At 53.5% G+C, this 26,633-nt stretch overlaps 1 protein-coding gene across 2 annotated transcripts in view; it reads right to left on the reverse strand.

Moving 5' to 3' along the window:
• Positions 1-25,731, reverse strand: part of LOC111158732 (synaptojanin 2) — a 95,543-nt gene extending 69,812 nt beyond the window's left edge. For both annotated transcript variants that reach the window (XM_022520968.1, XM_022520969.1), the window contains exon 1: positions 25,605-25,731. In XM_022520968.1, coding sequence (XP_022376676.1) covers positions 25,605-25,731 — 127 coding nt within the window. The remainder of the gene's footprint in view (positions 1-25,604) is intronic.
• Positions 25,732-26,633: the final 902 nt, after the last annotated feature.

Below are 26,633 nucleotides of genomic sequence, written 5' to 3' on the forward strand. Positions count from 1 at the left end.
TTTTTTTTTTTTTTAATTTTATTTATTTATTTGAGAGAGAGAGAGAGAATGAGTGGGGCATGGGGCAGGAGAAGAGGAAGCAGACTCCCCACTGAGCAGAGAGCCCGACACGGGCTCGATCCCAGGACCCTGAGATCATGACCTGAGCTGAAGGCAGACGCTTAACCGACTGAGCCACCCAGGCGCCCCCCTCTTCCTCCTTTGAAGGGCCCTTGTGAGTGTGCTGGGCCCACCCAGGTAACCCAGGACAATCGCCCCATGTCAAGGCCCTTAGCTTAATCAAATCTGCAAAGTCCCTTTTGCCATGCAAGGTGTCACAGGGGCTGAGGACTAGGCTGCCAACCTCTTAAGGGCCCACATTTCTCAGAGGCCACAGGCTTCCCGCTCCCGTGGATGATGGGTGAGGAGGGCGAGGTAGCCTCTCTGTTCCCTGCATCTGCTTCTGGCCGAGAGGAACAACATCCTCCCGGCCCGTCCAGAGGTGGTGGCAAGCCCACTGCTGAGGGCCAGGTGCGGTGTCCTCTGCCTACAGAGCCCTCTGGGAAATGGGCCTGCGCCCTGATCGAGGACAGCTAAACCCTATGAAATTCCACCCCCGGGGACCGCAGGCACGGCCAGTGCGGCGGCACCCGGCACCCGTGCAGCAGAAGCAGGATCCCGGCCCTCCTCTCAGAACACGAGCTGATAAAGCACGAGAATGATTCTGACCCCAGAAATATATATTCCAACCCTTGGAGCTTTACAAAAGTCCTCACACAGAATTCATAAGCCTCAGCATCAGCCTGTTCTCATGTCAACAAGGAGGATTTGGTGTGTCCCTTTACCTCTGCATGACTCGCTGAAGTGATGTGGTCTGACCCACGCCTCAGAGGTGGGAACGTGCCCACTAGGAGAAGTTCTGGAAACGCAACTGGCCACTTGCCCTGATGGGTGACAGGTGACAAGTGCACGTGTCCCAGCCTGTCACCAGGAACATGGGACCAATATGAGCAACGAAAGGCTCTTTGTCCTTTTTTTTTTTTTTATTTGACAGACAGAGATCACAAGTAGGCAGAGAGGCAGGCAGAGAGAGAGAGAGAGAGAGAGAGAGAGGAGGAAGCAGGCTCCCCGCTGAGCAGAGATCCCAATGTGGGGCTCGATTCCAGGACCTTGGGATCATGACGAGCTGAAGGCAGAGGCTTTAACCCACTGAGCCACCCAGGCGCCCCGACTCTTTGTCCTCTTATATAGCAGACAAACCAACACAACACCCCAGGACCGCCAGGTCCCCCTCAAAGCCTGTGACTGACCGCTTTCCAAATGGAAACCCCTTCTGCCAGACACATGGGGCCCCCCAGCAAGTCGCCACCTTGCTGGCCTCAAACAGCACGCGACCATGTCATACGGCGGAAGGCCAGAAGTCTGCAGCAGGTATCTGCAGGGCCCAGCCCCCCCCTGCAGGCTCCAGGGGACAGTCCTTCCCTGCCTCCTCCTGGCCTCTCGAGCAGCCTAGTCCCCAGTCACCCGACCCCCCTGCTTGCCTCAAACAACGATACCTCCTCAGTTAGGTTTGAAGGAAGAAGAAATCCATTTTGCTCTTCAGAAGGGAGCTCGCAGATGGAATGTCCCCAAGCACCAGGTAGGTGACGAATGAATGAAGCTGCCGGAGGGGGTACAGCTGACCCGAGGACACACGCCCCCTCTGACGGGGGACTGAGGGTCAGTCCCAGGCCAGCCCGGTGCCAGCGAGATTCTCCAGTTTTTCGAGAGAAATAGGACACTCCTGGTTTTTCAGCGTTGGCAACCAATCCAGATTTATTTTAAGCATCGTGTGGGCCGAGCACACACCTCTGCAGGCCGCATCCGGCATGCCCATCTGCAACTTCTGTCGTCCCTTCCTTAATGTTCCGAAAATAGACTATTCCTGTCTTTCACACTTTTGTTGCATTTCCTGTAGGTTTTTCCATGTTAGAATGCCTTTGCTTCCCCTCCCACTGGCCACAGATTTCCAACCTTTAGGGAAAGTCCCCTCATTTGCTCTCCCACCCTCTTCCTCGTCCACCTCTCGCCCCTGGGATGCAGCCACGTGCCCAGCGAGCGCGTGCTGAGAGCCCGCCATGACTGGCACTGCCCCAGACACAAATACAGAGGTGAACCGAACCGACTAACACCCGTCTTCAGCAGAGCTGGCCAAGGCAGGCGTTCGGCAGTGGCAAAGAAGGAACGTGTGTCGTGAATGGATGTGAGATGACAGCGGAGGCCAAGTCGGGAGGGAGTGGGAGCCGGGAACAGCATGGCACGGCCAAGGCACAGCCACAGAGGCAGAGTGGCGGGCCCTACTCAGTGCCAGGTACCGACCGTGCAAGCTTCCTGCCAAGGGGGATAGACAAGACCAATAAGCACAATACAGACAGTGAGAGGAGCCAAGGAGAAAAAGTGATCAGGGAAAGGGGTGTGAAGTGTGTGGGGTGTGTGTGTGTGTGTATGTGTGTGTGTCTGTGAAATTTTACATACTGTAGTCTAAGAAGACCTCACTGCAAGTGCGACCTTCAAACACAGGCTTAAAGGAAATGACAGGGATAGCTGAAGTTTGGTGGTGGGAGGAGGGTACTATAGGCTCAGGAGATCATGTGTAAAGGTCCTGAGGCAGAAGCATTCCTGACATATCTAAGGACCAGCAAGGAGCTCCGTGTCTGACAGAGAAAAGAGAGTGGAGAACACGTTGTAGAGAGCTTTGTAGGTCATAGAAAGTCCCAGGGTTTCACTCTGAGTGACAGGGATTTATTGCAGAGTTTTGGGGATAGTTCTGGCCACTCTGTTGAAAACAGATCCCACAGGGTCAAGGGGAAAATCAAGGAGACCCCTACAACAATCCAGGCAAGAGATGACTCTAGCTTGGGCCAAGGTGGTAACGGGAGGTGGTGAGAAATAGTCATTCTGGACACACACACACACACTTTTTTACTACAGACACTTCCAGAGAAAAGCAGAGTACTAGAACAACACTATGGACCCACACTTCCACGTCCCACCGACTCCCCTGCTATCAGCTCTTGCACACCCCTGCCCACTCAGACTCCCCACCACTCTCCTCTACCTTCCCTCAGTGGATCTCAATGTGGGCCTTAGATAATAGGCATCAACCTGCATTAGAAATACAAATGATCGGGTCCACTGCAGCCTACGAAGTCAGAACCTCTGGCCTCCAGACACAGAAATCTGTTTTAATGAGTCCTCCAGGTGAAAATCATTGCCCTAGATTACCGTGAGGAAATTCCAACCTTCTTAGCATGTAAAGAAATGTAAACTGTAAGACTCTCTCAAAGATAAAGGCTCCTTTTAAAAAAATAAACACAGGGCACCTGGGTGGCTCAAAGTTGGTGGCCTTTGGCTCAGGTCATGATCCCAGGGTCCTGGGACCGAGTCCTACAGCAGGCTCCCTGCTCAGCGGGGAGCCTGCTTCTCCCTCTCCTTCTGCCTGCCACTCCCCCTGCTTGTGCTCTCTTTCTCTGTCAAATAAATGAATAAATAAAAATATTTAAAATAAAATAAAATAAAAATATAGCCACAATATGATGATCCCGTCTAAAAAAACTTGACCATAATTCCTTAACATCACAAGTTATCTGCATATATTTGGAAGGTCAGACCAAAAGGATTTGTGGACAGACTCAATGTGGGATATGAGAGAAAGACAGGGTTCAAGGATGAGGCCAAGTCTTCCTCCTGGACAGCAGGAGGGCTGGAGCAGCCGGCACCGGGAGGGCGGAAAATGACGGGCCAGGCCTGGATGGAGCATCAGGAACTCAGGATGAGCCTGTGGTGCCCACGGGCGGCCCAGCACAGACATCGAGGGCGGCGCTGTACCAGCCTGGAGTCCGGCAGAGAAGTCCAGCCGGAGGTGCGAACAGGGTCCTGGCAAACAGAAGGTATTTAAAATCTGGAGATTGGAGGGGGATCACCTGAGAAGTGAGTACTGGAAACAGCTTTTTCAAAAATGAAGGAAAACGAAGAGAAATGCCCCAGAGGACGTAAGGAAAACCAGAAATGTGAAACGCGTGGCGTCCTGGAGGTTGGAGAAGAAAGTGTTTGAAGGCGGCAGGAGGGGTCAGCAAGTTCAGGGGCTGCTCTCTGTTCCGTAACATGAGGACAGAGTGTCCGTCCTTCCAGTTAGGCACTGGGGCCCAGCAAGGAGCAGTGTCGGTGGAGTGGAGGGGCAGGCAGCTGACTGCAGAGGGAGAAACAGAGACAGTTCTTCAAGGAACTCTGTGTGTGTGTGTGTGCATGTGTGTGGGTATGTGTGTTCATGCATGTGTGTATATGTCCATTGTGTATGTGTGTGTGCATGCATGCATGTATATATTTATATGCACGTGTGTATGTATGTACATGTGTGTGTATATGTGTGTGTCTGTGTAAGCAGGTATATGTCTGTATATGTATATGCAGCTGTGTGCACACACGCAGGCACATGTATGTGTATATTGTACATGTGTATGTGTCTCTGTGTATATACGCATGTATGCATGTCTCTCTGTGTGCATACATGTCTGCACACACGTGCATGTGCGTATTTGTATGTGCATGTGTGTGCGCATGTGTGTGTGCGCCCACACACATGTGCTGGTGGAAACACTCCGGGACAGTAAAAACCCATGTACTAGGAGAGGGGGAGCTGCTGGAGGGAGGCCCCGGAGGTCGGTGGAATCTGATGTCTAAGTGGGGACCACCCTCAAAAACAGTCCATCAGTCCAACAGTTACCAGGAGACGCGGGAGCAGACAGCGGCGGGAAGGGGGTGGGCAGGCCGCTGGGGTGCAGGCAGTATGCAGACGTCCCCCCAAATGCTTCAGGGCTTCGGTGCAGCGAGAGGCAAGTCCATCAGCTAAGAGTGAGGAAGAGGAGGAGGTGGGGGAGCGGCAGAGCCGGAAGGCAGGAAGGTGGGACAGAACCCACTGGGACAGTCACCAGGACAGTCAGGGTCCTGGGATCGAGTCCCGCATCAGGCTCTCTGCTCAGCAGGGAGCCTGCCTCCTCCTCCTCTCTCTCTCTGCCTGCCTCTCTGCCTACTCGTGATCTATCTGTCAAAAAAAAAAAAAAAATCTTAAAAAAATAAAATAAAATAAAATAAATAAATAAATAAAAAAGCCTTGCACTTAGGGATCATGAAGTGGCAATGATCCCTATCAGCATGGCAGTGGGTTTCTGAAAACTTCCAGCTACAGAGAGAAGGACTCAGGCAAAGAGGAGAGGATCTCACTGGTGGTATTACCAAGCGAGCAGGACCAAGCAAAGAGGAACAGGAGCCCATGGGGAGAGGTCAGGGAGCCCAAGGCCAAGGGCTTCAGGAGGCTCACCATGATGACAGAAGGTACCAAAAATGAGGGAAAACCTCCGCATCAGCAACATTGGCAGAAAACAAGGTAAAATCACCAGGTAATCCCAACACAGGGCAACGGGTGACAGGGTCCCCGGGGTGTATGGGCAAAGGGTTAACAGAGCCTGCAAGAGAACTGACCTTGGGTTAGCATCCAGTCCTGTGTCCCTGGTGACCTGATGTCAGTTACCCATGTCACCAGGCAGCATGGCTTACGATTCAAAATCGTCCTGACTGGTAGAAGGCATCTGGGCTGCAAGGAACCACGGGTGACCTATAATAACTATGACAGGGCCATGTGGACACTCTTGGAGCAAATGAGCCTGTCCTTTGAGGGGACCCTGGAAGCTCACCACCTAACACTGGACCCTCTGGGTAAGCCTTGCTTGCAAAGCCCTAGCGTTCACACCCGGTGAGAGAAATGGGCCTGGGGTCTCCTGACGGCTGGGTCAGTGTTCCGGGGAATGCCCCACACCGCCCTGCCAGCGAGCTATGGCTCCCGTCCTAAATCCCCAGCGGGCTCCTGACAGTCTAGAAGATTGGATGACCTTGGAAGATCCCATTAAGCGATTCAGAGTTGAGTGCTTTTATGAAGAAAGGAAGGAGGGTCCGGAGGTGGCAAAGAGGGGCCTAGGGGACACACATCCCACCCCCAGGACTAGTGGGCCAAGGGAGTGGAAGAGAAACAGCCGCCACAGGCTGCCAGGGAGAGGGTGGCTTGCCCTAAAGAGGGCGAACTTGGCCTGATGTCCCGCGGGTGGGGCTGGGGTCATCAGGAGTGAGTCACGCGTGGAGCCCGAGCGCGCTCTGCTTCTTAAAACCCAGGCCACGCAGGCCGTGTTCCCGGGCGCACACAGCCAGTCTGGGTCAGTCATCAAACCAACCACACATGTTTCTTTCTTTCATAATCTAATCCACAATAACTCGCCATCGGGAAATTCTGGGGAAGCCCAGCCCACATGTCACAAACACAAGTAGGTCAATTTCACGCCGCAGACAGCCCAAGACCGAGGTGCCACTTGCAGCTGCATATTCTCGCGCAGGATTTTAAACCCTCTCCTCGTGTTTCAGGCTCTGGAGAGGACAGCCTCAGCCAGATCAAGGTCAGCGTGTCCTTCGCGAGTTCTGTTCAGACTGGCTTACGGCTGTTCCTTCGAAAGTCATCAGCTTAGAGCCAGAGCCGCTCTTCTGAAAGACAATGATTTTTCCCGGGGCGGTTGGAGGAAGGCGCAGGAGGGTTGCTGAGCCAAGTGCAAATCAAAAACATCGGTCTGTAACAGAAGCTTGTGAGCCGTGATGAAAGCCAAGTGGGCAGACCCAGGTCAGCCCCAAGAAGAAACTTTCCTGTACTCCCCGCTGCTTCTCTCTCTCACCACAAAAGTCCAGGCCACACCGAAGAGCCAGTGGGGACAGGGGAGGCGAGCGGGGGCGGGCACACAGAAACACATGACCTAAGCAAGTGCACGGCCTCCCACCAAGGCTGTGCTAGCTTGTGCAAACCGACCAGAGAAAATAAAAGGGAAATGTATCATCTCCTGCAGCCACAGCTGGAAAAACATCTGCGGGCTGGGGTGGGTCCTCCCCACTCTGCTCCCTGCACAGAGGTCAGCCATGGCTGTGACCAAGCTGGAGGAGGAGGCCAGCTCCTCAGACTAGGGGGCGGGAGCACAGGGCTGGACACTGAGACTTTAGGGGGAGTCTTCCGCCCACTTCTGATGGGGGCCAGCGGGGCGCTGCACAGGGAGGGGAGGCAGAGCAAAGCCTGACAATACCTACTTCTCTCCAAATATGTGCCTATTCACTGTATACTTGAGGCTGATCCTGTAGACCCGCTCCCTCGGGGCAGTGTTCCTGGCCCCACCGCAGATCTCATTCCTGGGCCTCCAGACTCTCCCAAGGCCCTGCCCCCGCCTCCCCCAGGCTCTCCTCCTGGAGCGGGTCCTGATGTGTCAATTCCTCCTACAGCAAGCCCTTCATTTTGCTTCCTGTGACTAACAAATTAGGTCCACGGGCCTGGCCTGGCACTGGAGGCTCTACTGAGAGCTACCTTCCCAGTTTCCTCTCTGACAAGCCAAACCAGCTCCCCAGGACATCCCTCTTTCTTCTTCCTTCCTCAGTTATCCATCCAGCTGAACCGCCCCTCCTCAGAGCCTCCCCCCTCGCAGAGAAGCCCTATTTGCTTGCAGGGGTGTGGGCACGTGCGTGCGTGTACACACGCGCAGGCACACACGCACCCCTTTAGAAGCCATGTAGTGTCACCCACATAGATCTTGTGCTACGCGAGAGGCCCAACCGGCATGGGAAGAAAAGGGGAAAGTCACACCCTGTCCTGCTTCAACTCCATCGCTCAGCAAGGATTCCAGATGCGCACCTCTGCCATGGGGGGCGGGCGGGGGTGCTTGGAGCACTGGGGAGAACAGGAGAACGGGAGAGTGGCAGCGAGGAACACAACCTGGAAAGGCGCATCGCTTCAGGAAGGTGGGATGGGCTGGGTGGGTGGTGCTGCTGGAGGGAGGACAGACCTTTGCGGGATCCCGGGACCGGAAGTCATGGGGACTTTGATGAAGGGCTTCAGAGGAGCGGCAAGTTCCAAAGCCTGGCCCCGGGAGGATGGGGGAGGGAGAGCGGAGAAGGCACGTGTGTGCACGACCCCCTCATGCATGCAAATGGAGGAAGGAGGTGAGGGGCTGGGGCCGGGAGTAGGTTCCTTAAAGTGAGATCTGACTGTCTGTGGGTTTAGTGGTGGAAATCACCCGGCTAGGAAGGAAAGGGGGAAAGAGTGGGAGCAAAGTCTTTCAATGTAAGGGTGTGGGGGGCGGGAAGGCGAACCCCCAGGGACACCGGTGTCATCGTTGTAACAGAGGGAAGGTGGCGAGAGCGCCTGCACAGGGCAAACAGGTCAGATGGTGGGGCTCGTGAAAGTTCTCCTTTAAATTCCTTTTATTTTGGGCGCCTGGGTAGCTCAGTGGGTTGGAGCCGCTGCCTTCGGCTCGGGTCATGATCCCAGGGTCCTGGGATCGAGGCCCGCATCGGGCTCTCTGCTTGGCGGGGAGCCTGCATCCTCCTCTCTCTCTGCCTGCCTCTCTGCCTACTTGTGATCTCTCTCTCTGTCAAATAAATAAATAAAATCTTTAAAAAAAAAAAAAATTATTAAATTCCTTTTATTTTGTCGAGGCAATAGGAAGCAAAATGTTAGCTGAGAGGCCCAAGGTGCTGAAGGCTGAGAAGGTGTGAAACAGCCACCCTGGAGAGCAGAAGAGCAACCAGAGTAGGAAAATGTGGGGCGGGGTGCCTGGGTGGATCAGTCGGTGGAGCTACCATCTGCCTTCAGCTCGGGTCATGATCCCGGGGTCCTGGGATCGAGCCCCGCTTGGGGCTGCCTGCTCAAGTGGGTAGTTTGCTTCTCCCTCTCCCTCTGCCCCTCCCCCTGCTTATGCGCTCTCCCTCTAATAAACGAATAAAATCTTAAAAAAAGGAAAATGTGATGAAACTACAGACCAGCACAAAAAACCCTTGAGGAGTTGCACTGAGAAGTCCATGTCCTGCCACGCCCGACAACCAGGGCGCATGCGTGGGGCAAGGGGGTGCGTGGCCTTGTCCCGGGCTGGGGGGCTGCCGGGATTGCAGGGGTGGGCGGCAGTGCGTGCAGGAGTGGTCAGTGCATGGGGTGCGTTGTCGGCCAGAGGAGGGCGAGGGAGGAGGGTGTGCGGGCAGTGAGGGTGGCGGGAAGGTTTCAGAGCCCAGACACCGAAGGCCTGGTGGCTGCAGAGCTGTCTGGGTCGGGGTAGTAGTGGGTGCCCGGAGCTGAACTTGCAGGGTGGCCTAGTACCTGGTGAGTAGAAGGTCTAGTGGAGGGAAGGGAAGGGAAGGCAAGGCTTGGCAGTGAGCCGGTGAGGGCAGAGGGAGGCCCGCAGAGCAGGTGGGTCGTGCTGATGGCCAGGAGCTCACCGAGGACGGGGACAGGAGTTGTGGCGAAAGGACCCCGGGAGCCAGGAGCGCAGCTCCTCTGTGAATGGAGAGCGTGGCCAGGAGGAAGGGAGATCAGTGAGGACGGGCGTGGGGCTCCAGGAACGGTCCTTCTGGGGGAGAAGGAGGAACCCTGGCCCGGGGGAGGGAGGGGCTGTGAACAGGGGTCGCCTGCCCCACTCCCAGCAAGCCTCAGTTTGGGGGAGGGGATGCAGGGGAAGGCAGGGTTCACAGAGGTTGGTGCGGGAGGGACTTGTTGAGGACGGGACACGGTTCCAGAAAGCTGAGGTAAGACTTCTTACATCCACCAAAAGCCAATTTCTTCTCTGTATTTTAATCCAGAATCCAGAAAACTGGCTATAATTCATTTCTCAGCCTTCTTTGATTGTTACAAAAAATTATTGTTGCTGTTCAGCAGGAAAGCTGGCATTAGAGATGTGATTAGAACACCAGTGTGGTCACTGGTGTTGGACGGGCCACAGAGACACAGCGCTATAGCAGGGCAAACAGGACGCACAGGCCCGGGAAGATGAAGGAAGTTCAACTCTGAGCAGACACGTGGATGGTGCCTTGTTATTCGCATCCCCACACGTAGGGAATACTTGGGGGCATCTTTTGCGACAAGTTTGGGCTCTCCCTCCACACGCGTCTATTAATTAAACACGGCTGCTTCTCACAGAGGCCCACACAACAAAAGGGAAGATATTCACACTATTTTTACAAAGGGGCAGAAGAAACCTTCTCAAAGGGCCCTACTACCCCATTTCCTCAATCTGGGGACTGCCTCCTCTGACTTACCAACCGGCCAAAGGCTTTCTCTACCTGAAATTAGCTCCAGCCTTGGAAACAGGAAAGTCTGTGGAAGGGTCAGAACCTGGCCTTAGAATTTTAATCACTTCATAGCAGTGAGTCCCCAACAGACCCCAGTGTCCCCTAAGAGGCTGATGTGTGCTCTGCAAACAGAGGTCAAACATACCCAGGATCCCTGGGCTGAAAGGACCACATGGCCTGAGTTGCACATTTCCTTGGGGGGCGGGGGGTGCCAGGTCCAGACTCCCCCAGTCATTTTCCTGTGAAATCCCTTCGTTCAGCAGCCTCTCCCTGGGGAAGTTCGCCTTTACAGAACGAACACTTTGCTGCTGCTGGTACCTGTCCCACACTCCTTTCTGGGGGCCGATTTGGTCCCCCCGACTCTAGCCTTTAAAAATGGGATGCCAGGGACGCCTGGGTGGCTCAGTTGGTTGGACGACTGCCTTCGGCTCAGGTCATGATCCCAGAGTCCCGGGATCGAGTCCCACATCGGGCTCCCAGCTCCATGGGGAGTCTGCTTCTCCCTCTGACCTTCTCCTCGCTCATGCTCTCTCTCACTGTCTCTCTCTCAAATAAATAAATAAAATCTTTAAAAAAAAAAAAATGGGATGCCAAACCTACCGCCTGCCCCAACCTCCAGCAATGACGGCCCCCTCCTACCTTTTGCCACAGCTGTTGTTCCTGGTCAAGCACCTGAGCCCCGCCCTGATGTTCCCTGCACTGAGGTTGGCGGGAACCTGAGCAGGTGTGTCCCTAGAGGACAAGTCAGATCTGGGCTTGTCTGGAGGCCTGGGAGCCAGTGCAGGAGAGAACCAAATGTCTCCTGGGAAACGGGTCAAGGCTTAAGGGAGAGACAGGTGGGAGGGCACAGCAGGGGGGTGGAGGGGGTTGGGGGAGCAGCAGGGAGCAGTCACCCTGGGTGCAATACAGTGTCTGTCCTGGGCCTTCCACGCCTGAGTCACAGGAGGGAGAGGGCGAGAAGAACGGAGGAGATGTCTTCCGGCCTAGAGCAGAGTGTGCCGTGCTGGCTCCATGGGCCATTTGCAGTTTTCCTCTTGGGAACGACTTAGGTATCCTTTGCCATCTTTCCTGGTGAACTATTTGTCCTTCTTTATGATCTATAGGTGCTCTCTTACATCCCATGATTGTCAGTCTTTGACCCTTTTATATGTTGCACACGGGTGTACACGATTTCTTTCCAGGCTATTGCTCATTTCTAAAGCACTTTTATGGTGTCTTTTGATATCCTGGAGATTTACATATTTATATAGTCCAATCTATCGGTCGGACACAGGGCAAAGGCTGTGCAGGGGTTCCCAGGGTGCCACCGAGGCTCTGTTTCCAGATCTCTCCCTGGTCACAGGGGTGTGTTCGCTTTGTGAAAACTCAGGAGCTGTGTGGTGGGGTTTGCTCATTGTTCTATGTGTGTCGTACTTCAATAAAGAGATATTTCTTTAAGTCTATCAGGTTTCTTTATCTTTTTGACTTCTGAGTTTTATGCTTTGTTTAGAAAGGCTTTCTACACCATAAAACTGTGAAAGTTTCTCTTCTATGTTCTTCTAATACTTTAAAAGTTGGGGCTCTTTAGAGTTCACCGTAAAGGCCTCTGTAATTTGCTTTAATATATGGTATAATGTAGGGCTCTAATTTAATTAGCATCCCCATGGGCTTAACAAAACCTAGGAACCCCATAACGGTCAGCCATCAACTATGTGACTAGAGAACACTGCTTATGGTAAAAATGACCGCGAGCGGCCCATTGCTCCTGGACACGGAAGAGCCATAAATGAATTACACCTGCTGATGAGGACACCAGGCTTGGGCTTGGGTGAAGCCTGGAATCTATACCTCTGGGGGTTTGATAAGAGACACTGGCTTGGGGGCGTCTGGGGGCTCAGTTGGTTAAGCGTCTGCCTTTGGCTCAGGTCATGACCCTGGGTCCTGGGATCAAGCCCTGCATTGGGCTCTCTGCTCAGCGGGGGGTCTGCTCCCCCCCCCCCACCGCTCTTGTGCTTGCTCGCTCTCTTTCTCTCTCCCTCTCAAATAAATAAAAAAAAAAATTTTTTTTTTAAAAGAGATGCTGTTTCCAACAGGACACAAAGGAGAAGCTAGTTACCAGCTGGGTGGCTATGCAGTCACCTGCCAGAACTCCTGCAAAGAACACTCGGTCTCCTGGACAGGGACAGCCAGCACGGTCCCGGGGCAAGCTGAGCTTTCTGCCCTCCTCCTTTCAGACTAGACAGTCCAAGGGGAACCCGGTCTGAACATCCGGCTGAGTAAAGGAGAAGACACCCCCCGCCCCCCACCTGCCCCCCGCCCACAGCACAGGTCAATTGTATCAAGACAATTTGTGGAATAGCCACCCTTCCCCTGGCTCATTAAATCGTCACCATTATAATAAACTAAATCCATTTACCTAAGTCTGTTCTGAGCCCTCTCTTCTAATCTATTGATTTTTGTCTATTATACCATTCTTTTTTTCTTGAAGATTTATTTATTTATTTATTTGACAGAGAGAGCGCACAAGCAGGGGGAGCGGCAGGCGGAGGGAGAAGGAGAGGCAGGCTCCCCGCTGAGCAGGCAGCCAGATGTGGGGCTGATCCCACAAGCCGGGGATCATGACCTGAGCAGAAGGCAGGCGCTTAGCGGACTGAGCCTCCCAGGCGCCCCTCTATTATAACATTCCTACGGCTTTATAGTATGCTTTACTATCTGCTAGATCAAGTTCGTCTTCACTGATCTTTTTCAAAATCTTGGCTATTTTTGTCATTCCTTCAGCATTCCGCAGTGTTTCTGGAGCTGCTCCTCACACCGGACAGGGCTGAGAAGACAGTACTGAGCAAGACAGAAAATGCCCCTTGTTGTGGTTTCCAGGGGCTGCCATAAGACCAAGTACCATAGACCGGGGTGCTGGAAATAACCACACTTTACGCACCGTTCTGGAGGCTGGAAGTCCAGACTCAGGTGTTGCCAGGGCCATGATCCCTCTGAAGGCTCCAGAGTAGGATCTTTCCTTGGCTCTTCCAGCTTCTGGGGGCCCCTGGGGTCCTTGGCCGGTGGCCACATCACTCTCATATCTGCCTTTATCTTCGCATGGCCGTCTTCCCTCTGTGTGTGTTTGTTCCTGTGTCTTCTCTTTTTCTACTGACACTAAGTCCTCCTGGATTAAGGGCCCACCCTACTCCCATATGACTTCACCTTAGTTTATAACTTAATTATGGCTGTAAAGACCTGATTTCCATATAAGGTCATATTCCATTATCATGGTACTGTAGGACTTGGACAGATCTTTTTGGGGGACACAATGTAACCTGCAACCTCTTGCTCCCAGAAAGCATGCACACTTGAGGTGAACATTACACAGGACACAGGCAAGCAAACAATGAAGGTGCTTTTGGTAAGACAAAGCAGGTGATAGACCGGTGACAATGGGGGTGTGGGGAGTGTGGATGCCATGGGCCAGATCAGCTAGAATGGCCAGGAAAGTCTTGCCCAAATCATCCAGATAGCCCCACATGGGGAGGACACAGCCAGGCAGAGGTCCGGAGTTGGGGGAGGGGGAGAGAACTACGGGCAGAAGGCACAGCACGTAAAAGCTTCCAAGGCAGGAGCCAGCCAGGGTTACTCACATGGAGTGAGCTCAGGAAATGGCGAGGCCAGGGCAGAGGTCTTAGGAAGTGCAGGCTTAAGCAGGTCCCTCCCTGCGTGGGGGCTGGGGAAGCCCTGGGAGTGGTGGCTGGGACACCAGTTAGGTGGGAGCCTCGAGTCCAAGTGAAAGAGGGCCTGGTTGGAGGAGCACCGTACAGCATCCAGATCCTTGTGGAGTGTGGAGGTAGAGAAGCCTGGCCTTGCTGGGAGATTGGGCAGAGCGGAGGAAGACAGTGGGACCAGGGTGAGTCAGGAGTTATTGTCCCCGAGCTCCTAACCCACCCATATGGGGCTGCCATTTAAGTGTGGGGGGAGTCCCAGATATTCTTAGTCAGTCCCCTATGTTTTACATCAAACTCCTATTGGAATTTAATTGGTTTTACTCACAGATACTTGCATTTATAGATTACTTGGGGAAGAACATCTTTACAATGTCGATGTCCCTATCAAAGAATACAGTATACCTTTCCAATTATTTGGTGCTTTAGTGAAGTTTTATAGCTTTCTTCTTTGAGGCATTGCATATTTTATGATGTTTATTCTTGGAAATTGTTGTCCCTGGGAGTGGAATCTTTTTTGTTTTTTTTCCCATGTGATACTCTAATTTCTATTTGACTCACGATAGTGTATTGCAAAGCCATCAATTTTTATCTACTAAGCTTGAAAAGTAGCCAGCTTATTAACTCACTAAGTCTCACGAACCTCCACATACCTATCACCCAACCCCAGGCGCCACCAACATTTTCCCAGTCTCATTCCACCTCTTCCCTCACTCCCGTGCACGTGTCCGTCCATCCCCCTCCCTCAGTATCGCCATTCCACTGATAGATCCTTCAGGATCTGTCTCCTGAATCTTCTAAGTGCACAATCGTATCCTCTGCATCCAAAAGAGTTAAGGGTTTGCAGGAGGGGAGCACACAGAGGCCACAAAACTGAGGCCCCTCCTACAAGGCCCGGAGAAAGTTGGTGGCGGACTAAAGTCACGAAACTCGGCCTCTCAAGCTCACAACTTCTCTTCCAGGATCACTCCCCGGTCTGGGATCTGGGTCTATTTTCTCTTTTTGAGACAAAATTCTAATAAGCTCTCAGCAACCTCAATTTCCTAAGACCAAGACCGAACCAGAAACCTACAGTGGAGAGTGCTGAAGCCAGACACACGGCCGAAACCCGCCAGGTCTGCAGCCACCATCCGCAACCCGCCAGGTCTGCAGCCACCATCCGCAACCCGCCAGGTCTGCAGCCACCGTCCGCAGGCAATGGCATTGTAGTACAATTCCTCCGTTCCGGTGTGTGCTCCTAGGCAATGTGCCCTGTGTCGCAGGGGTGAGCTGCAAATACCAGCTCTACGGTTGGATTAAAATTTCATCACCGCCACGCAAGTTAGAAAAAGGCCTTTCCGGTCTGCTTTCCCCAAGGCAGCCTAGATCCCACAGGGTGCCTTTCTGTTAATTGGGAAAAAGTGTCCCCTCTAGACAGGTCAGCTTGGAAAGCAAGGGAGGTGGTGGAGGAACAGAGCGCAACTTATCTCAGACTGGTCTGCCACTCCCACTTCCTGAGCCGCAGGCCCCGCCCCTCTTGAGCCGCAGGCCCCGCCCCTCTGGACCCCAGCTCCCACCTTCACCCCTGCTGGTGGTCCGGGTAAAAGAGAAGCAGATACCCCTATGATCGACCTTATCACAAGGGCTTGGCTCAGGCCTGGGCTGCTGGCAATTATTTCTAGCCCAAGCTTTCCAATATTCCTTTCTTTATCTACATCATTTACATAAAAACGAGCCCATTACTGAAGCAGGCCAGGATGGGAGTGCCACAGCTCTGCTGGGCCAGAGCTTGGGGACTGCCACACTGGACCACGTTCTGTCATTCCTTCTGCCAGCAGGATCCCGCATGGGTCCACCGGACCTCAGCGTCGCCTAAACGGGAAGCAGGAGCTGCAGAAAATGGTCTCCTCCACTTGCAGAGTTTTTTCCCCATATACTGGATTGTCAGCCAGGATAAGGTTTGAGGCGAAGCAAAGTTCACGCAACAGTCAGTAAAGCCGCTGCAAGAAGACCACACACTCCCAGACACACAAACTCCTCCTTGCAGAGCAGACAGTTAAAAAAGCAAAGTTATGTTTATGACCAAAGGCAGGAGCTTCGAAATGTTTTTTTTTTTTTTAAGGTTTTATTTATTTATTTGACAGACAGAGATCACAGTAGGCAGAGAGGCAGGCAGAGAGAGACAGGAGGACGCGGGCTCCCCGCTGAGCAGAGAGCCCGATGCGGGGCTCGATTCCAGGACCTTGAGGTCATGACCTGAGCCGAAGGCAGAGGCTTTCACCCATTGAGCCACTCAGGCACCCCAGGAGCTTTGAAATGTTAAGGGATGCTAAAGGAGCTGCTACTTTGGCACATTTTATGATATTTTAAGAAATACCTTACTTTGTGTCCCTAACTGAAGCTAAATTATTGTTGCCTTTTGAAAATCTTCTCTGCCTATTGGGAAAGGGGCAGAACCAAGGAAAAAGAATCTTATGCCTTTTAGTTAATTCATAAGTCTCTAATTAAAAAAAAAAGTATAGCATTAGATTCTTAGCTCAGACTTAGATCTGAACCATCTTCAATTTTACCTTGCCAGATCACTTCTCCTAAGACTCAAATTTCTGGGTGGTTTATTATTTTTACTAGGTGTGTAAGGTAAGGGTGTTGCTTATTTGCTCATGCTTAGTGCTTAATTTTTTTTTTTTTTAAGACACATGGAGGGGCACCTGGGTGGCTCAGTGGGTTAAGCCTCTGCCTTAAACTCAGGTCATGGTCTCAGGGTCCTGGGATTCAACAGCGCATAGGCTCTCTGCTCAGCAGGGAGCCTGCTTCTCCCCCCACCACCCCCCACCACCCCCGGCCCCACCTCTGCCTGCCTCTCTGCCTACTTGTGATCTGTCTCACTATCAAAAAAAAAAAAGACACATGGAATTCCAGAGAAGGAAAGGCAATGCTGCTTGGCATTTGTTGGTTTTCAGATGTGGACCCTGAGGCCTGTGAGGTTAGCTCCCTCAGATAAGAACAGATAAGGACTCGCAGAAGGAGCCAGGGCTAGAATTCAGGTCTTGTCTCTCCCACCGGTAGGCTGCAGAGGAAACAGGAGAAGCGTGTAGTAGAGGTCTCACTGAACATTCTAGGGTGAGGAAAGGGAAGTAATTTGCTTTTTGCTTTTTGTGAGTAGAGATTACCACCATCAATCAGTAACATAGTCAACACAAATTGAATACAAAAAGACAGCTGGCCAGCAGAGATAAGAAATGTACCTCACGCCCTGCTTAAGTCTGGCCATTTTCCCAGCTCTTGGTGGGTGTCCAGACCACCCCAGTTCCATGCTGGGTCTGAGCCTCACTGTGACCACCCTGCCCTCTCCCCACCTCACCCCCCAAATCCCACATCAATTTCAAAACTAGGAGCGCTCTGGTGGCCCAAGTTCATTTTCTGAGGCGTTACGCTGCTCTAAAGGACAGAGGAAGGTCACTCTTCATTTCTTTTCTTTTTTTTTTTTTAAGATTTTATTTATTTATTTGGGAGAGAGGGAAAGCGATCACAGAGGCAGAGGGAGAAGCAGACTCCCCGTGGAGCCGGGAGCCCGATGCAGGGCTCTGGGATCACAACCCGAGCAGAAGGCAGATGCTGAACCCACTGAGCCACCCAGGTCCCCCCGCCCCCCCCCCCCATTTCTTATCACCAGCTTTGCCCTGAGCACCGCCTCAGACCTTGTCAAGGAGCAGAAGCTGCATAAGATGAGGCCTGTTCTCGACTAGCAGACGTGTCCGGCACCGCGGCTTGTGGTTAGGGTGGACAGGGAAGTCAGGGAGGGGGGCCCCCATCAGGCCGGGCCTCACAGAAGCGGGGAGGTGGGCTAGAAAGGCACAGAGATGCAGGAACAGAAGGAACAGAAGGAAGCACCAGCTCTCGTGGTATCACAGAAGGCTCTCCAGGACAGTCCCTGAACCTCAAAACACTGCCATGAAATGAAGTTCAGGCTTTCGTACTCGTACTTTGGAACTGCTCCCAAGAACTGGGTCACCAGGAGCTGCCCTGCCTGCCCTCCTTAGCTAATGCGCTCAAAGTGACTCCTCCCGCTAGAGTCATTTTCTGAACCAGGAAGCCTTACAAGCAGGTGGCAACCGTCGCGCTTCCCACAGTGTGCATGTGGACAGCCGCGCCCCCAGGACCTGGCCAGGCACATCCAGCTTTCCCGGACAGGCCCTTTGCTGAGCACCAGGCCCACGACAGATGCCCGGTGCCCACCTTGGGTGCAAAACGCAGCTCTGTCCACCCAGCTGCCAGACCCTCCTGTCCCCCACCCCCAGTCCTCCAGAACGAGAGAACTTAGGACAGGAAGACACAGTCACGCCCTCAGGCATCTCTCTCCGCTCAACTGAGGACATCTTCTGAGGACATCTTCGGGAAGACAACAGTCCAACATGTCATCGGTTTGACACGCCTCACATCCAGAAGCATGTCCTCAGGGAGCCTTGTGGCTCGTGGCTGCGCCTATGGCCCTAGCAGTTTCTTCAGAGCTTGGAGTCCTAATCAGGCTCTGTTGGAGGTGCTGGGCCATCCTCTTGGAAGGTCACTACCCAGTGCAATGCCTCAGCTCTCTGGAACGCAGGACCGAAGCCCACGTTTCTCTGCAAGATGTCCCCTTCCTGATAACCACACGCTGTGCAGAAAGTGGGCAAATGCTTCCCCAAGCCTGACCCCGCCTGTTGACATAAGGATCGAGTAAAAATCTAGTCCCCAAGGGGAGGCTCTGCCTACTTCAACTCCCCAGCACCCCTGATCTTCACTGACTGATGACACACTTGTTTTGTTTTTTTTTAAAGATTTTATTTATTTATTTGAGAGAGAGAGAGATCACAAGTAGGCGGGGGGGGGGGAGCAGGCTCCTCGCTGAGCAGAGAGCCTGATGTGGGGCTCGATCCCAGGACCCTGAGATCATGACCTCAGCCGAAGGCAGAGGCTTAACCCACTGAGCCACCTGGGAGCCGCGACACACGTGTTTTGAAGCCCAAAATACTCACAGAGACAACAGGACACAACTAGTCTTTTTCATACACACACTGAACTTTTTTTTTTTAAGATTTATTTATTTGAGAGAGAGAGAGAGCATGAGCTTGGGCAGAGGGAGAAGCAGAGGGAAAAGCAGGCCTCCCACTGAGCAGCGAGCCCGATGTGGGGCTCGATCCCAGGACCTTGGGATCCCAACCTGAGCCGAAGGCAGACGCTTAACTGACTGAGCCACCCAGGCGCCCTTGAAATTTCTTTTTTTTTAGGGATGTGAGCTCTTATACTGGTCTGTGCCTCACTTTCTCGGGATGTAAAATGGCTTAATTAATACCTACCTCGGAGTGAGGATTAAATAAATCAATACATGTAAACCACTTAGAACAACGCCGGGTACCTGGTAAGTGCTCCATAAACGTCAGCCGTTTTTTCCCCATAAATGTTCGCTAATCTTATGGAGTTGGACCAAGGTTTGTGTGATCAGCTAAAAATTCAAAGCAGCTTGCAATGAACATCCTCAAAGCAAAATGTTATATGAATATGATATATGAATATGTCCTGAAATAAATTTCTATCCATTTAATACAGGATCAATGTAAGATTTATTTATTTGAGAAAGCTTGCGCATGCGTGCGTGTGCCCCTGAGAGAGTGTGGGAGGAGGGGCAGAAGGAAAGCAGACTCCCCGCTGAGCTCACAGCCCAGCAGGGCTTGATCTCAGGGCGCTTGAGATTATGACCTGAGCTAAAACCAAGAGTCTGACACTTAACTGACTAAGCCACCCAGGCACCCCAAGGACATGTGTATTTCTCAAGGTTTGCATTAAATCGTCCCCAAGAATGACTTAATGTACAAAACAGTACCCGAAGCCTCCTTCCAGGGTTCCTTGAACACAGTTAGGAAGTGCCCATAACTGGGCTGTTTTGCCTTGGCCTCGAGGGTGAACCCTTGCCCCCCATCTACCAGCGCCCAGACAAATCTACCAGTATCTGCACAATACCCGCCAGTGCATGGAAAACAAAAGTGATGCCCATTGCAAATGCGGCCTGGAAATGCTAGTGCAGCTCTGGGGGCTTTGCTTGCAAGCCCTCGGCTTGGTCAGGAGCAGACACCCCTGCAAAATGGATCTGATTTTCAGATTGAGGCAGCTGGTGACCGCACCACCCGCGCTGCCCAGAAATGCTTGGGGACCCCCATCTAATTCCCAAGTTTGAGCCGGGGGCAGTTTCCCAGGGCTTTAAGGACACTTCAGGTGTGGGCAGAAAACCCAGCGACAGAAAATACTCCTCATCTCAGATGGAAAGGCTGACCCAGTCTAGCAACAGATGCTGAGCACCAAAAAATCCCAAAGTGGGACCTGGTACCCGAGGAACACCCCAGAGGTGAGACCCAGTGCCCTGGACCCTTGCCACAGTTCTGTTCAACAAAATATGTTCTACCCTCTTAGCTTGAGAAGTTCACCCCTGTTGCTAACTAGAAGATCAGTCCAGAATGGGGCCAATGGTGGCGGCTGCCCTTAGCCTGGGCCCTTCTCTTTCCATGGACACCACTCTCCTCCCTCCTCCCACCTCCAGGCTTCACACCTCTGCCAGGCCTCATGCACATACCTGGGGACATCCCAGCCAGTGTGTCCTGTGTCCAGTTCCATACAGTGCAGCCCGGCCACACCCCCTTCCCCGGGACCCATAGGGTACATGGGCACTGCAGTCTGTCACAGACCCTGGGAAGAGACCCAAGCAAGAAGCAGTCTGGGCACTGCTTGGGTAGGAAATTCCAGGGTCCTGGGTACCTGCAGTGAGGTCCAGAGAGGGGACTGCAGATGACAGGGGGACATGGCCCCTTAGCCCAACTCCTCATTTCAATGAGAGGCACGGGCCAGGCCCCCTCCAGCCATGATCTAGGGCAGTGCCACCAAAGAGCTCAGGCTGTCTCCTTGTGAGCCCATCAGGGCCATCCCATGGTGGGGATGTCCTGCTCTTCAGCCAAAGGTTTACTCTTCCCATGTGGTCACTTTGTTTTTAAAAATGTGCCTGGCCAGAGGGGCCATCTGTGGGCACATTTGGTTACACTGGGAATTCCTGATTTGGCTCAGGTCATGACCTCGGGTCGCCATCTCTGGATCTCAGGATTGTGGTATCAGGCTCTCTGCTCAGTGGGGTCTGCTTCTTTCCCTTTCCCTCTGCCGCCCCGCCCCTCTCCAAAATAAATAAATAAACAAATAAATAATAAATCTTAAAAAAAAAGGTATCTTGGTCAGAATCTCAGAATCAATTCACACCACCATCTCTGTTGCTGGCTACATCTCAGTCTGTCAAGTAAACTTTGAACTTAAACACACAGACACAAATGCAATCGGGGTCGGCGGGGGGGACGCCAAGTCAAATACATTAAAATCTTGCTTGGCATTGAACCAACTAAATTTTAGGAGATTCATTTCTCGTAAAAAATACAGGAACAGGGGTGCCTGGGTGGCTCAGCTGGTTAAGCATCTGCCTTTGGCTCAGGTCATGAGCCCAGGGTCCTGGGATCAAGCCCCATATAGGATTCCCTGCTCAGCTGGGCACCTGCTTCTCCCTCTTCCTCTGCCCCTCCCCTGTCCACCCATGTTCCCGCTCTCTCTCTCTCAAATAAAAAATTTTTAAAAATCTTTAAAAAATACAGGGACAAGTGCCACAGAATTGAAATATATTGACAGATACCAATGTTGAGTGACAGGTATGGGGATTCGTTTTTCCTTCTACTTTCCTACACTGGGAAATGTTCACACTTAAGGGTTACGGGAAAGGTGTCTGAGTCACAGCAGCCTGGCAAGACGGGACATCGCACTTCTACCAGCGGGTACGCAAACGACAGGCAGAAGTACACAGTCACCCTGTTTGCGTTTTCGTGACTCCCTTGCGGAGCTTACCCCCAAGTAGGAAGAAGGACCCGTGCATGAGCCGTGGAGGCCGACATGTGGGGGCTGCCCAGGTGTCCCAAGTCAGCAGCCCGGAGCCCCTGCCTGGCGCCACATGTCCCTGCAGTCTCCGCCCAGAGAGCGGATAACCTGGCCACTCACGGATTCTCTCAGGTGCCCTGAAGCAGGCACACCTGATGGCCCCGACCGACTGATTCTGGGCCGCAAAGACGGGGAAAGTGAGCAAGGCCACAGCGAGAAGCCTTGCTGGGCTCCGTGGCCATTTCAGCAAATCAAACAAAGCAGGATATTGTGGCCTTTATATAAACATCGGCTGGGAAAGCCCAGGCCCGGTGTTTACACAGAAACTTTCCCCCCAGAAGCTCAGCGTAATTTAGGGACACTCACTATTAAGTTAATTAAGTCTCCCAGGCCTCCTTGCCACCCAACCCCCCATGGCCCCGGCTCCCTGTGCAACAGCACGTGTGGCTGGGGGAAAGAGGCCGGGCTGCCCTCGCTCACAAACAGCTGTGCTAACGCACCGGCGGCCGCCCGCCCTGGGGGCTGTCTGGAGAAGGCTGGACTTGGAGGATCCGTGCTCGTTCTAAAAATGAAATCCGTGGACAATAGGCACAGTTCCCTTCCCCTGGTCCACACCGAGTCTAAGAGAGACGAAAGGAAAGCCAGCAAGTACTTTTAAATAAAAGTACTTTAAAATAAAAGAACATCTGTGCTAACTGTGGGTTGCCGGCCACGGGGAGCTGTTCCCCAGCTATGCTATGCCATGGCTTCACACCTGTGCTTGGAAAGCCTCCTGCCTTGGAATCAGGTCACCGAGAAAACGAGAAAACGTAACACAACCTTTTGTAATTGGTGCCACCGTGTTTGGCTTTTCTGCTTCCGAATCGCTGTTCTCTGAACTACTCTGAAGATAGACTCTCAACCTAATTCCTTCAGAAGCAGGAATTTAGAAGTATTCCCTCAGCAACCTTCCCGCTGGCAGGCTCCATGGCCTGGCGTGGAGACGGTCCCCAGAGTCACCGCGGAACGAACAGAGGGACGGCGCCCAGCCACAGCCCAGCCAAGCATCACCAGCTTCTCCTGAACTCACAGCCCAGCTCAAGCCCCGGACTGCCTCTGAGCACCGCCTGCAAATGCAAAGCCTTTGTTTGTGAGCCCCGGACTGGCCGAGAGAGGCCCTTTCAAGTGTGGATCCTTATGGGCTAACGTGTCCCTTGAAGAGCTGTCCTGCAGCCGCTCATGCTGGCTCTCCCGCGGCTCCCCCTAAAAGCAGCAGCATAAATCAGCCTCAGAGCAGGACGGAGTGGGAGGAACATTCCCGGGCTGGGGGGAACCACCCCACCCACGTGGTCATAAACCATCCACGTAAGTGACCCTGGCCTCTCGTTCCTCCAGGGGAGACCCATCAGCGGAGACCGCAGCTCAAGGGAGAGGAAGCTGCCCCCACACCCTCACCCCACCCCCCAGCTCGAACCTCATGGAAAGGGTGAGTGGTCAGGATCCTCACGCCAGCTACGCTGGCTTCCACAGATATCTGGCCCCTGGCAAGAGCAGACACTGGAATCTTCCGGGGGAAAAAAATGAAAGTCCACTTTTCCTTGTCAAGGAAAGGCAAGCCAAGAAGCCAGCCCTCTGAAGCACAGACGGGATTTCAAATTCAGCATCATTCTATCCAAATGCGGCGCGTTTAGGATACTTGAAAAGCCTCAAACAACAACTTTCTAGTAACAGGAGGCTTGGATAATCCCCGCCCGGCCCCCACCCGGATAGCAACGCCACCAAGGGCGGGACAGCTGCTTTTTAAAAATAGTTTCACTTCCCTGAAGAAAAGCAGACTTGAAGAATTAAGTATCCGAGCCTAAGTTCTACTGAAAAATGACTGCTAGGTTAAGTGACAAATGTGGGCTGCACATGAGTTGAAGACCAGCCAACGCCTTCCATGCTACCCTCTGTACTAGAATCCAGGGCTCTGGAAACCCCACAGAAATACACACATTGCAGCCCGAACTGAATTTCCAAATGGAAAATGTGCATTTTATTCTTTTCATCCATCATTTTAAAGTCTCCTCTTCTGAAAAAATAAAGTCTTTTTCTCCAAATGGCTTCAAAAGAACTCTTAAATGCGCACGGACCTTGTTTCGCGTCGCCATAATCCACGTGATGGACATTTTAATCTCTTTGATGAAGGAGTATTTTTGTACCATGAAATAAATCTCTCAGCTCTGATAAATGTGGTATGAAGTAGACATCTAAAATGGAATGGAAATTTCTGTGGTTTTCTTTCAAGACCTTAGCAAATGACCAAACTTGGATTTTTTCAGGACAGAGCACAGGCCAGAGAAATCTGACAATAATTTAATCAAGGATCAGAGGCACACTACGGTACTGACAATACTGGAGACATTGTTTCGGTAACCAGGCCACTGCAAACAAGCCCGATAACTGTATGCTAATGAAATGATTATAGGGAAACTGCAGTAGAAGAGAGGACTCTTACAGGATGTATATCCTAATTGAAGAATCCATGCATACCCACGCTGGGCGCTAAAAGACTTGGAAACATTTGTAAAGTGTTGTGGGAGTGAGGGCACTGGTCATCCAGAACCTAAAGGACAGTGACCTTCCTCGCTTAAGTTCATTTAGGAGCAACAAGGTAAGATGATACAGCAGGACACCCCCGGGAAGCCTACTCTCCAGTGTTCAAGTTCAAAGTTCTAACAATCTCACCTGATTTTGCTCACTTTGGCCTTCCCGGTGAAGTTAGCCACAAAACAGGGGATAGGGTGACTGGCTGGTGACACCAAGGAAGCCATGCATTGTATGAAACACAACATACTCAGCGGGTTAAGCCCCTGGTTCTTGGTTTCAGCTCAGGTCATGATCCCGGGGTGTGAGAACAAGTCCCACCAGCGGCTGGGAGTCGACTTGAGATTCTCTCTCTCCCCTTCTGCCACCCCCACCCCATAAATAAATCTTTGAAAACGCAGCACAGGACTCAGGTAGAGGTGTGTCACCTTAAGCAAGTCTCACAGTCTCTGCAGGCCCCAGTCTACTCATCTATAACATGGGGATAATAGTAGCTCTTTGGCGCAATTGTGAAAGTTAAATGAGATCATCACTAAAGTCCTTGGCACAAAGCCAGTCTCCACACTTCCTGAAGCACCGACATGAAATGTACTGGCTTGGGTCGTCTAACTTCAAATACATCAAGCATAAAGGCAGGGTCACCGGCTAGCACGTTTGCTTACAAGTTCCGCACTTTGCAGAACTGACACTTCTCGCCCAAATATCTACGTGAGGCAAATAGAGGTACGATCAGAGGTTTCTCCGGGGTCTATGTTCCCGTGCTTGTGTCCCCTAGTCCCTCCGGAACAGAAGCTAGCCAGCACAAACCAACGGGCAATCAGGCGATCACTGGTTTCATCAACAGGTGCAAAGGAAACCGAGCACCAGGCACAGGACCGGGCGGTTCTTAAGTCAATCCCCTGGGATCGCGGTGAATCTCCAACGTGTCCCGGCGGAGCGCGGGGCGTTAAGGGCCACACCCGCTCTCCAAGAACGCAACCACCGGCGGGCGCGGAGAGGGCAGCCCCCCAGGAGGAGCTGGGGGCCGCCGCGCCCTGGGCCCAGCCCGAGGGCCACTCCGGCGTCCCCGGGGTCACCTCATTCAAACAGGATTCCCACAGCCCGCGCGCGCCCCCCACGCCCCAGCTGTCTCGGCGCGTCCCCCACCCCGCCGGGGCTGGTCACCTCGGGGACGGGAGATGCCCCTCTCTGGGCGCGGCAGGCGCCCTCGCCTCGGGCGTCGCTCCCCCGGGACGGGAGACCAGGGGAGCGCAGCCCCAGCCCGCGGGTCGGCGGCGGGGTCGTACTCACCGAGCGTGGCCACCGTGCCGGCCTCGAAGAGCAGGCAGTCCCCGCGGCCGCGCGCCTCCAGCAGGACGCTGCACTCCCCCGAGGCGTCCAGCCGCCCGAGCAGCCGCAGCCCTTTGCTCAGCGCCATGGGCGCCGGGGCGCGTCCGGCCCGAGGGCGCGCAGCCCGTCCCCGCTCCCCGCGCTCCCGCAAGTGCCCGGAGTTTCACTTCGGGCCGGGACTGCCCGCCCCGCGCAAGCTCCTCCCCCGCCTCCTCCCCCGCCTTCCCCGCCCCGCCCGGGGCAGGTGAGGGCGCCCCGCCGCCCGCCCCCGCGTCCCGCTGCGGAAGGCGCCGCGCTCCCCCCAGCGGCCAGGCGGCTGCTGCGGGCGGCGGGGCGGGCCCGGGGCTTGGCTCGGGGGCTGATCGCGGGCCCCGCGCCGGAGGGGAAGCCCTCCCTGCGGCGGGCGGCAGCCGGGGAGGAAGATTCCACACATTCCTGGACGCGCAGGAGGCCGCGGGCGCGGGGTGCCCCATGGAGCCTGGAAACGCTGCAGGGCGCCGCGGCCTTATATGGGCAGCCCGGGCCGGGCCCGCGGGGCCGCGAGGCGGGAGTCCGCCGCCTGCCTCCCCCCAGTCCCCGCCCGGGCGGTGCACGACCCTGGGCCGGTCACTTCAACGCTCTCTGCCTCAGTTGCCCTGCGGGTGTAGCGGGTTTAAGGAGGCACTGAGCATCGAGTTAATTCCCCAAAGGGGCTCAGTGAGCGCCTGGCGAGTGGAAAGTGATCAAGAAATGTTGCCTTTTATTAGCTTTCTATACGTGAGGGTATTGTGGTCCACTTCCACACCAGGGGGAATCTAGGGGGATCCAAGGCGTGATGCCCCGGAGAGAACGGAGACTATGACTTCTAGGCGGGCCCCTTATGTGACCTTGACTCTCGGAGCCAGCTTGCCTCACCTATCAGATGGAGGTAGTACCTGTCCCACTCGCTTACCTGATGGGTGCTGAGTCAGGGGTCAGGGCGGCTGTCAGGTGCTGGTGGAGGCAGCTGCC

The sequence above is a fragment of the Enhydra lutris genome, unplaced genomic scaffold, assembly GCF_002288905.1.
Source record: "Enhydra lutris kenyoni isolate GAN:26980312 unplaced genomic scaffold, ASM228890v2 scaffoldscaffold62, whole genome shotgun sequence".
NCBI lineage: Eukaryota > Metazoa > Chordata > Mammalia > Carnivora > Mustelidae > Enhydra > Enhydra lutris.